Consider the following 13,429-nt stretch of genomic DNA (forward strand, 5'->3'; position numbering starts at 1 on the left):
TTTTTTGTTGCGTGTATATGTGCGAAACATATAAGGTCACTTTATAACGAGCTCGGATAAATGATAACAATTGAGCTAATTGTAATGGTATGTGCGTTGCGTCGACGATGAATGATTTGCGTCTCGTATTTTACTGTGTAAACCATATAATTTACACACGAAAACTTAGATTAATCACATCGTTTGCGGAAAAATTGTAAAATTTAAATTAGAAAAAAACCTATTCGAGATAGTTGATTAAAATAATTCATTCAATAAAACAAAAATTAATAAAAATATTCGATCAAAAAAATACATAATTTTATTTATTTCATTTACGAATATTTTCGATATTATCTAAATTCATAGTAAATCTTATTGTGCTTACTAATATTAATTAAGTAACCATAAAATATCATAGTTGCTTATTTCTATTTTAATTGAAGCATTAAAAATCTAAGTCTGATTCTACATGTGTAAAACCGATTCTTATTGCGTGAATAAAAAAATAATAATATATAAAAAAATTAAATAAAGTTAATAAGATAGGTGAGGTAGTAGCGATTAGACGATTAATAAGAAGCAAAAAAGAAATATATTTAAGATGTAATAAAGAAGCAAAATCTGTTCCTCTCATTTCGCACCTTCGCTCCTGTTACACGATCCAAATATAAATCCGGCTTTATCGTCATACATTATAACGTGTCAAACGATCCTGGATCACATCGTTAACTTTAATCGCCATCTCTCGTTCGAAAGCTGCGACGGATTTTACGATTCAGATGATCGAGGATATCGAAGCACTTTTTGACGTATGCATCACACGGATCGCTCGTGAAAGTCCAGCGTATGGTAATACGAAACCGAAAAAGTCATCGACAAAAAAGCGTACGCGAATGAGTTCCTCGTTGCTTTCACTCGGACTAAGATAAGAACGGGTGGTATTTCACGCAGCAGACTAAGCTGATTGTGTCCTAATGATATAAAATTACAGCATTAATCATCATGATAGAGATGGCTAATGAAAAGCAAAAGTATTAAGTATTATTACGTATATTATATATTAATGAATTGTAAATTATCATATGCCTCCATTGTTTAAATATTGTCAATTTGTTTAAATATTATCAGTATAAATGTCGTGACAAATAAGTAAAAAGATCAACATATTGAAGCATTTACTAAAATATTAAAGTTTTTTGCTATTAAAAACAAATATTCATTGTGTATCATTCAAGAAAATTATCGAGAAAAGGAGCTGTGTACAATACGAATGTAATTAAAATGACATGATGAAATTTCAAGAGAGGAATGACGAAGGACGATTACAAAGCAAAGCAAAGCTATTACGTATTTGTTTCACTTTTGCGATGAATTACAGACAACTTAACCTTAACAAGCCAAGAAATATTTTGTAAAGAATATTCATAAAACGTAACGTACAGTCTTACTTTAATAAAATCTATTCATTAGTACACGTAAAAAGAAACTATCAACCAAAAGTTTACTCAACCTAAATTAATATAATATTTCAATCAAAAATTTTACATTAATACATAAATTCCACCAAGACTAAAATCTTTAAAACAAATTACAATATTTTACATATAAGCATATTTACGATTTAAAAAAGTCTTTTTTTTCGTGTATGTTTGAAATTAGATGCTGTGGAAAAATATAGAAAGGCCAAGAAAAAAATGTTCGATACGTCATTTATGATTTCATTTCTGCTTTTATTATTTTTGTATATTTCTTTATATTTTTTCGTATCATTGTATTTTTACGTCATCTTTCTTCTCACAGAAAGATGATATATGTGCGAGTGTAATTAATCACGAGCTTTCATTGAATTACTCGAATGTGATAGCGTGAAAACGTCTCGATCGGAGTAGAACGGAGTGTCACGAGGCATCGAAAAGCTGCGCGAAGAATTCTAATGATATCGCGCGAATCAACGTGCTCTCTCAAAAGAAAAAAAGTCTCTTTCCAATTAGCACAATCCCATAACGGGGAAACTGGATATCCCTTTATAGGTAGGGCGGCATGCGACCGATGCTCGTGAAACTGGGTTGGCCCGACGACGTCGCTCATGCGGCCGTCGCCGTCTCTCTAAAGAAGGTCAAAAAATGCCGAGGACAATAAACCTGTCTTGTTTAGCTTCACCCATGTATCGAGAACAACGACAAAATTCGAAGAGACGAGAGCAACGCGTACCTAGATGTGTATTCTATGATCAGTTGAAGTCGTGAATATCGAGGTGTCTCAAACGTAGGAGAGAATTGCCAAATTCTTATTATATTTTGCATTTAGTACTGATTTTTATGTAAATAAACATTGAAAATTGTAGCTTGATGTTTCAGACAGTTATTATAACATGTTCAGCTTTTTAATAACTAATTAATTTGTTTTAGTTTAAGTCTTTGTGTAACATAAAAAGGTAACCGGTTGCCTAAATCGTACCTTTTTATGTTACAGAAAGTTTTCAACAAGTGAAAAGCTGAACATATAATAATAAGTGTCTAAAATATCAAAATTTTGAATTTTTATATTTTCATAGAAAAATGTATTATAGAATATTTTATATTCGTTAGCACAAGTGTATAATATCTGATGGGGATTACTTTGAAGGGGACAAAATAGATATTCATGAATAAATAAATAATTTTTGAAAAAACACAAAATTCGCGATACTTTTTGAACAGACCTCGTATATAATACAATGTACGTATTTATAATTACGTACAATATACATACAACGGAGATAAAATATTCTATAATGCATTTTTTTCATGAAAGTATAAAAATTCAGAATAAAATTGCATGATTATCAGCTACATTTGAGTTACATAATTTGAGCAAAAATTAATATCAGTTATTTCTGATTTTTTAAAAATGCAATTGGTACTCAGAAAACAAAACAATGCAATCTTACATTTCTATATTATTCATTTCTCATTTATTTCATATTTTTTTACTAAACGTTGCTTATATTGAGTAATAAATAATATAAAATATTAATAAAATACTATTTAGACAGTACGCATTCGGCAACTCTCCTCTAATCGATGTACGTGAATAATAAAAAAACGAGAAGCAATGTATAAACATTATCTTCAAATATACTTATTCGATCGAATCGCTCAATATCTGATTATACCATGACAGATAATATCATGCTCTATTTTCACGGGACAACATTATTTTAGCAACAAAATTTCGAATTGATAAAATGATCACTATATCAATCTTGCGTGAGAAGAAGCGGTAAAATCCAATTAATAAGAATTATCTGTTCCAGAGAAATTAGCATAATTCCACATGAATCGTTGCCATTCGGCCAAAATTAGCGAGTACATGCGGATAAAATATTAAAATCATTTCACAGCGTATCTGGCACGTACTCGTAAATAAAGAATCACACGGGAAAAAGTTGTTCATTTAAATACGTGGATTTCGGGCCGTGACGCAACGCTCGAAATTTATCATTTTGCCTTTCGTCACGCGATAAATCGGTTTGATTTGATTAAGATTAATAATGTTGCGTTACCAAAACTTGCATTCGGTGCAGCATCATTCTTTTCATCATTGCTGTTTTGGGCCGTGTGATATGATTATTAAAATTATATTAGAGACGGCAAATGAAATTTATTTTAAAATTTAAATTTTGTGTACTCAATTTTAATAAATATTTGTTTGAATATATAGTACTAATTAAATATTTACTGACCCATATATAACTATATATAATTTATTTAGTATAAGAACCATTAATTTGAATTAATTACAATTTTTTAATTAACTATATATATAAATATTTATTTACTGTGAGTAAATATTTAATTAGTACTACTTAAAAAATATGTATTAAGATTTAGTAAATTTTTTTCAATATAATATTTACATCTGCACTCGATGTATAATATGTAACTAATAGATGTCATATATAAAAGAGAGGTATATGTATAACTTTTAGTTGCATTATTCCAAACTGTATTATTGAGATCAGTTACTATTAAAGTTGGCACGTGTTCTTTCATATTATACAACCTCGATGTATTATACAAACCAAACAATTAAACCAATATATAATTTTATTACTGCAAATTTACAATTTCATAATAATTTTATATTGCTTATCAATTATTTTGCTAGGTATGAAATGGTTTTAATTTTTTTTTCTGAAATACTTTTTTTTACTTAATCTATGTAATATTTATTTTTGAAGAAAATAAAAAAAATTTTAAGATTCTATATTTTTAAAATACAGAATTATTTTGAATTTTAAAAAATTATTCGTGTTACATAAAATTATTTTCGGGATTATTTTTGGAAAGGAGATACATACTCGTATACTTTTATCAACACACATTAACTATCAATCGATTATGTTCCTAATGCGTCAAAATCATATCAGAATCGAGGAAAGGTCAACGATGTAATTCTAAATAAGCCTTTACTTCTATATCGTCACAGATATCGCATTACATCAGTGCACCGGCCACGGCGCGCGTTAAGACACCTAATTACACGTTATGTTCGACCCACACGTACGCACACGCGAGCAGATTACCGAATGATAATACTCTCCGCCGCTGGCTACCTTGAGGGACAGACCGAAAGGAAAGTGGGTGAACTCGACTCGATTTTGCGGCAAGAAACCATCGCGTTGCTCGCTCCACCTGTCTCCGTTTTTCCTTTCCCGCACTGAATCTCATGTTTAACCGAGATTAGCAGAGATTCATCTCGGATTCGGATGACACCCACGCAAAGCTAAAGTTGTTCGGCGATCTCGCGAGTAGTGAATTTATTCCTAATTGTAAACTTATCACTGTGTGATATCAATGAACATCTACAATGAGTAAAATTAAATTTCGTTTATTTTTATCCTCAGTTGGTCTTACTATATCTTTGGCGTTTTTCATCTCTTCTCGATATAATTGATATGCCTATTACAAATTGCCGAAATTACGATGAAATGTAATTCGATAGAATAATTTACTCTCAATTAAGAAAAAATTAAATTTGTTAAAAATAATCAAAGTAATGTCTAAAAATAAAGAAAAAAATAAACTACAACATTATTATAAACAAAACGCAAATCTAATCGTTATACTTCATTATTTATTTATGTTTTACTACTTTTCTTTTATCGTCATCACGCATTAGAGGTATTAGAGATTATTTTCGTTCTTCTGTAGGAATATCAATCTAAGAAAATCTTATCGATGCGGTCTTAATCACGACGCGCAAATAGCTATATACGCACGTGTAACAAAGATAAAGATACTCGGCGGTAATGATATGATAATGATATTTCAGCAAACACGAACGATTAAAAACTACGTAAATACATTGTCCTCGATGAGAACGGGGTGCCGTTCGCTATGCTGCATGAAGTTATACACGGCATGCGAGGTCGCGGATATAATCTAAGCGCGATCGATTTAATGTTCCGGTGGAAAAGAGCGTTGTGCCATTTTGCTGGATGAGCCGACCGAAATCAAAAGTCTCTCATAATATGCTAAGCACGTAATCAGAATGTAAGCGAGGTATAGCGTTGGTCTATAATTTAGAAATTTGCATGGAGTAGCATATAGAGAACATAAAAAATCCCTGCGACGGTAAAAACCAGCATTGTTACGGTGCTAGTAAAGTTCCACATATAACTCAGCCGAGGTCACTTGTTAAATAATACATTCGGTTCCAGATAAAGATGATAATGCGTCTTACGTTTGCTGCAAGTTTAATAATAGTAATATATACACAAAATTTTACTACGTGTGCAATTAAAGAACTGAAACGTTTAAAATAACTCTCTAATTCTTCTCCTACGAAATGAAGGAAATTAATTTTAAATGTAATTCTTTTTATCAAATATATAATCCTCGTCACTTTAATTAAGGTTTTTTTTTTCATATTATTCGTCTTTTAACACGATCAAACAACAATCTATCAACATCAATCTCGCTTGTAACTAAAAATACGTAAGATACAGAAAAATTTGCAATTAAGTGTGGTATAATGTACGATTATTAGAGAACGTCATTACCCATCTGCTTGAAACGATGCATGTGAAAACTGAAAAGGATGTGATGTGTGTAGATACATTATCTTGACACTTAACGACACCACTGACAGCCGTATTACTCCTGGACAAGAACAATCCGGTTCAAGGACATCGCAGGTACTAGGTTACGCAGGCCACGGTCATCGTGATCGTATTGCACATGTGTGACACGATGAACCTTGCACAAACTCAAATCGCATCGATTCGATCCATTAGGCACGAGCCTCCAGTGAGTCGCGCTGCGCCATGGAAAAATACGCTTGGAAAATTTCGATTTGACCTCACGTATCCCTTGAAACTTTAACACGACCCGCTATTCTGCATTTCACTTATATTACTTGAATTTAAATTTCCTTAAATCAATATCGGTATCTCGTACCGTCGTGGTATTTTACAAATACGAAGACATAACCTTGCAGATTCGGAGCAGATATATCTAACAATAAGTTTCTCGCACCTGCGTCGAGTTTCTATAGGCAAATTTCACATGCACTAAAGTGGGTATTATTTTTGTTGAAAAATTTCTAAATTTCAACGATATTGCTGGATTCGTAAAAAAATTGAAATTTTTAAAAGATAATACAATTTAAACAATTTAGAGAACAGACCAGAATAATGCGCAGATGTGGGTTAGCTAAATATATAATTGCGTGCAAATAAAAGCGCATCTCGATCAATAAAAGTAGTATACTAAATGCAGTTAGCGAACTACATAGCAAAAGATTCAGAGAGTAGTCGGTTTCAGAAATTTCAGAAATATTTACTAATTTTCATAATTGTTTCGCACATTTTTTTATAAAAAGAGATTGTAAAAAACATTGAAAGAACACGTTTTAGATAGTAATTATGAGAACGGAATTTTCTAATAGAAGAGAAATTTACAAATAAGATTTTATTTATTATCTGAAGTTCTCTGTAAAAAGTTTCCTAAAAAGAAAATTATAAAATAAAAGATACTTTAACTGTTTTAAAATTTTTCAGAAAATGAATTTAAGTGTTTTGAATCATTAAAATTTTGTAATTTTGAAATGTAATTTTGGTGTAATAATTTTGATTGATTTTAAAGAAAAGTACGTTCCTATACAGAGCAGAACTTGCAGTAACATTGCTGCAACGTTTGCAATGTTATTACAATTACGAACATGTTAGATAATATATAATTAATATAATAAATATGTAATTATTATAATAAAAGTTGTATAATATATAAAATATTATATAATATTACTGAACGTTGCAATGTTACAATATTGCTGGAATAATCTGTGCTGTATGAGCTCCTTTAAAGTGTGTTCTTTCTTTTTTCTTTTTTCTTTATTTTTCCATTCTTTTTCAGTAAGCTACTCCAAGATGATAGATAATTTTTTAATTATGAGCGATAAGTATAAGGTCGCTTTCAGAAACTGCACCCGGGTGCGTCCATATATCATATTATCCTTATTGTTCGTCGAATATTAACAAGATTAAAATGACGGATTAAAATACGGGTGCTACGCAGAGTCTAAATTGCCTAAAAGATTCAACTAACCTTAACGGCGAAAGCCTCAACGGGCGTCCGTTGCACACCGTTCATCTTCCGATGGGCTGACACTTGACACTTCTGATATTAGATCAACTCACAATCTTTAGTCCTGTTCATGCACTTCGTTCACTGTCGGGGATACGTCAGCAACGAGAGGGCACAATGTCCGATGTCACTTTTCACTCCGCCGCCGAGAGTTCGCAGAATTGGCAAACTTCATTTCGATCACCGTTATATCGCGAAACTCGAACGTTCGGTGAAAACTCCACGTACGGTGAAAGATTTCGCGAATCCGAGTCCGCGCGTACATTCGCGAGATCTATGACCAGTTATAACTACATGGTATATTGATGTTAGTACCAAGCAAAACGAATCGTTACCGTCGCGGCCGGAGACGTTGGGAAGAAGACGCCGCCGCGACATTTGAGCGAGGAACGCGCGTTTCCGTCTGCGGGACGCGAGATTTGAAACGCGGCGTCTCGAGACGCGCATGCGCGCCGCGACGATCGCGAGCACGTGCTATCTCGGAGCATGCGTTTGTTTTTGCTAACTTGAAGAAATTATAAATATGAAAAGAAGGCGAAAAAAGAAAAGAGTAATGTAAATACATATTGCGAAAACGGAGGGATGCGATTGTTATTACGTTGACTATTATTTCAAACAAGTAATTAATTATGTAACACACGCAATATTGTTTTTATTCTATCATCATTAATTTCGTTTTTGCAGCATAACTTTTTTCGAATTATATCTTCTACATATGTTTCATAATATCTCGTCAAAAAAGTCGAAAAAAAAAACGGAACTTGAACGCGACGATCGTTTGTAAGAAGAATGACTTTTCTAACGATAATTTATTCATAATAATTTTAGATTGAACATAATCGATTTATCACACTCATGAATTATATTTTTTTCTAATTGACAAGTGTAATATCAAAAGCTATATCATCTATATAACTTTCTTCAAATACAATTAGTTTGTAAATAAGAAAAAAAAGAGAAAGAACTGTTACCTAATTAATTAGGTAAGAAATTGTCAAAATGTCCTCTTTTTCTTAATAATTCAAACATGAGTTAGCATTTATTAAAAATAATTTTTGTATCAATTAAAACTCGATTTATCTGTTACATTATGTACTGCCTGCAAAATATATTTTGTTTTATCTTATTTTATAAGATACGTATTAATAAAAAAAAAGAAGTTTACAATATGTGCTAGCAATTATCTAAATTCTAATATATATCTTAATACATAATGCTTTTATATAAATTGCTATTATAATCTTACAGATAATATTTTTTACAAGTAATATTTTATTCTTTTTTAGCATTTCCTAGAGACATTTTTAGCTGTTTATCTTGACATACGTGTCTAAAAGGAAGCTCACAATTTTTATCTATCCGCAAACCACGATGCGTCATTATCGGCGCTTTAAATATTAAACAATCACTGTTACCTCAGTTTACAATAGCTCAAGTTCAATTATCTCTTTATTGTTACATTTGTATTTTTAGCTTTACTAACACAAACAAACTACTGATTATTCAAATATGATAAAGTCAATGTTCTCCCTATTATCGCAAACAAAAACTGATACTTTAAATATCATAAAAGTAGTAAATGCACAAAAGATAATTGCATAAACATTTCCAAAATAATATTGTTTATATTTCTTCATATATGAAAATTTTACGATATTTGTAAGCATCGACGTGCGTTACACGTTTGTGAAAAGCGCGAAATATCATGTGTTCAGAAGCGCGAAATAACTCATCCGCAATTACAGGACGGCTAATGAGAAGATTCTGAAAGGAGAGATTCCCGGCGAGAAAGACTTTCAGGAAGACACGCTCTCGGATACTTCAGCTGCTCGAAAACCCGTCGATGTATCCGATGTCTGAGGGGGAGTACAGAACAGGTTTAAGAACGCTGCGGCTGACCGAACTTCAAATCCGCTCTTCTACAGCCAAAGTCAGAAACGGCGCTTCGAAATCAATTCGTTCCTTCTTGGAGAATCGCACGTTGGGTATAATCGAAACTGTCGTAATTTCGATGAATTCTGACGCTACAAGCAAACCAAAACTAATGTTGGATTTTATTAACGTCAATAAACAAGAGATGATTCCGAATTAAATTGCCATCAAATTTACGCAATACTGACATAAAGAAACAAACACAATTTCGGTAAACCCAGTTTTAATACACAAATTCGATGTTATTTAAGATAAGATAAGAAAATGTATATAGATATAAGGTAAATACAGAAAATGTATGTTCTTACGACACTTTTTTCAGTTAAATATAGAGATCGCCGTCGTACTTTGATATAGCGTGGAAACATGAACTCACCGAAATCGTACCGGTTTCAATTCCCGGTTTCTGACACGCAGGTAACACGAGTACTATCATGCGTGACGGCAGCCTGCATGAACCACGCAACAGCTGTGCATTGTGAAAATAATAATCATATGGGATTATAGAAAGGACAGTCACCACGAAGAAAGTCTTCACTATGCAAATTACACTCGTCAAGAGGCAGAAATATCTCTAAAGTATATAGCTTGTTATCAACGCACGTTTCTCGTGAAAGCGATGCTAAATTACGGAGAAATAAAGAACATCCGTGAAAAAAATCATATATAAAAATAAACCGACTATTGACTAAATCGGAAAAAGTATTCCGTTTTTTTCTGTTAGAATTTTATTCGATTCTCAAGAATATCCTTTGCTCTCTACAATTGACATTAACTACGTGCGTGCGCAGTATTATTTCGAAGTAGTATTTTCTAACAGAAAACTATTAATCTTCGCAAAATACCTTTTCAACGGGACTCACTCACTTTCTCATGGTTACCAATTATCAAACATCCTGTATATAGAGACAAATTAAATTTTTGTCCCGTGAGATTTGATTGTGTATCAGACGATTTGGTGAAAATTATTAAAAAATGAGCGGATTTACTAAAATATTTATAACTCCATCGATCTGTAATACATATACTTAGGCCGGGATTCATAATCGATTCTTATAATTCAAGATCATCTTAGGATGTCATGGACCAATCAAAAGCCGATGTTCATAGTCAGTTCTTATTTTAAGACCATCTTAAGTAATGTCTTAAGATGCTAATACAGCCCTCTGATTGATTTATGATATCTTAAGACTGTACTTAATACTGTCCTAAAATAAGAATCGACAATAAATACCGGTTACAGAGCCTATTATTATTAGCGTCTTAAGACAACACTTAAGACGATCTTAGAATAAGAATGAACTATGAATATCAGCCAAGTGAATTTGCTCACTTTGTAATTTTCACTTCATTTTAAGATACACAACGGACCCTCTGTAAGCGGATCCTCATCTGACACCAACTGTGCGAGATCGAGATCGCGCTTCGAGAGGCATCGCGTCGCTCGCAGGATCTTCTCGCGGGATTCTCATTCGGGAATTCACCCCGGCGCGAAAATTCGTGATGTCGTCCCTCCCTCGGAAGTCGGAATGTGCAAAAGGGTAAAAGGAGAGGCGGGCGAAACGCGATACGAGTGCGGAGTTTTGCTCCGATTTTCACCTCCTGCCGGAGGACAACCTGAGTGAACTCGCGGACACGCTGAAACGCACGTGGCACGTGGCACGTCGTTGCATATCCCGGCTCGCTCCTTCGCTTGCGCGCTCGCTCGACCGCTTGCTCGCTCGCTCGCTCGCTTGCAAGACTACCGCTCGCTCGGCACCTTAACAGCAACGCGTGCAGCGGCGGCGGCGGCGGCGGCGGCGGCGGCAGCTGCGGCGGCGGCAGCGGGAACGCATGAAGCAGCGCGGCCGGCGTTCGGGCGCTCCGCGTCGCGACCGGCGACTGCCGGCTAAAAAACGATACGATGACCTCATCCGCACCGGCAGTGCTCTCCTCTCCTGCTCATGTCACTCTTGCTACAAACCGTCCTGAAAACATCGCCATCGGCGCCGACGCCGCCGTCTTCCGCAGGTCGACTTGCCGCGCCGTAGATACCGCTTATCTGCGGGCACAGCAGACGCGTGCGCGAGGGAGAGAATACGCCGCTAAGTTTCCTAATTTTTGACAATTTTGACAGATAAAAATTATTCAGGTGTACAACACACAGTCATAATTAAGTCATAATGATATCATGGAACGTCATCATGATGTCATTTGATATTTAAAAATAAGCTTATACAAGTGACAAATAAGATCAAGATAATGTTCTTATGATATTATGATTTCTGTGTTCTACTTAAGTAAAGATTTCCTTGAAATCAATTTTTTTTTAATTCGGTGAAAAGTAATTTAACGATTTCGTAAGTTACTCATTGAACGTACATCTTACCTAAATTTGTAAAAAATTAGAAGCGCTTTCGATAAAATATTTAATTTGCGAATTTCTAAATAATCTAAGTATCATTAGAGAAGCCATAAGAGGATACTGGCGTGACGACTAAACTCTAATAGGATTTACTTGTGTAAATGCGATTTTTATACACATACGATTTACAATACAAACATTTACGAGATATCGAGGGATCATTGTGGATGCTTTCCGTTTAATGATATAAATCGTCATAAATATCGTTCTGTCATTACTCATGGAATGCAAAAAAAGATAGAATGATGATTATGTCGATTTATATATCTAAATGGGAAGTACCCGAAGTGTAACATTATGTACAATTGGAACAGAATTACGCTATGCATGGTTTCGAATAGAGTTAGATTAAATGTAGCTTTTGCCGCCTGTATTGAATGAAAAAAGAAAAAATGCCGGCCGCGTTCAATGTCCTCCAATCTCATTTATAGCCGCTGCGATTAGTAATATGTAATTGTCATTAGAAAACATAAGCTTACACAATTGATTAGTATTATAGTTCTTGGGCTGAGCGCAGATGTGTTGTGCCATTGATTACGGCAACTGGGAGCATTTTCTAGCAAGGACACTAGTGTAATACAGTGAATCATTTCATCCTTGTTCAATGTTGACAAACAACAAGGATATAAAGGTGGAAACATCTTTAAGTAAAACTTAAAAGGAATAAAGAATAACTTTTATAAAGAATAACTATTTTAATTTATTAGAAATCGTGCATGCCGATTTCTGATAGATTCGAAATCGTTATTCATTATTCTTAATTCCTTATTCCTTCTATTATATCTATACCTTAATTTATGACCCATTGTGTTACACTAAATTTGTTCGCGTCGCATGCTTCAACATGCTCCAGCATTCTTTTATCAAAACTCCTGCCAGAGAAGAACCTGAGAGTGGATATCCCGATTTTTATCGTGTAAACCTAATGTCCACGTTTTTACGGTTCCATTATATCGGAGAGAAACCTGAGAGAGGACATGACAGGCCAAAATCTGTAACTGCAAAATGTTGCCGCGCACTACTGCCCTCTGACAAAATAGATGTAAACTACAATGTCCACTTTTCTTAGGGTAGTCCATTTTTTAAAGCTGGAGACGAGAAATCGATATATCGATAGTTTCTCTCTGCTGGGGGAAAAGCTGGAACACAATTTGTATTGTCACGTGCACAAGTGTTTTAGTGATTTTACAACTGGAAAGACCGATAAACACGTTCAATGGACATAAAAATTGAATGAATGCTTATTGCTATTGGTATATTTCTCTAACACCGTATTCATAGTCTTTCCTTATTTTAAGAATGGAGGAAGCCTCCATAAAGGATTCCTCAATTCTTCAAGGCCTTATTTCTTAAATAGATCTCAAGTCTGCCTTCCCGAAGAAAGGAATATTTTAGGGATTTTATAGTAACTTACTGAGGGCAGCATGTTATAATATATAGTATATGCAAACCTAATATTATGAATTACGAATAATAAAGG

The 13,429-nt window shown here is 33.8% G+C and overlaps 1 protein-coding gene across 1 annotated transcript in view; it reads right to left on the reverse strand.

The window, feature by feature from the left end:
• LOC108752833 (four and a half LIM domains protein 2) overlaps nt 1–7,857 on the reverse strand; it is a 132,137-nt gene extending 124,280 nt beyond the window's left edge. The window contains exon 1 of the mRNA XM_018493956.1: nt 7,575–7,857. Coding sequence (XP_018349458.1) covers nt 7,575–7,619 — 45 coding nt within the window. The 5' untranslated portion in view covers nt 7,620–7,857. The remainder of the gene's footprint in view (nt 1–7,574) is intronic.
• Nucleotides 7,858–13,429: the final 5,572 nt, after the last annotated feature.

Source organism: Trachymyrmex septentrionalis, unplaced genomic scaffold (genome assembly GCF_001594115.1).
Source record: "Trachymyrmex septentrionalis isolate Tsep2-gDNA-1 unplaced genomic scaffold, Tsep1.0 scaffold62, whole genome shotgun sequence".
NCBI classification, from domain to species: domain Eukaryota; kingdom Metazoa; phylum Arthropoda; class Insecta; order Hymenoptera; family Formicidae; genus Trachymyrmex; species Trachymyrmex septentrionalis.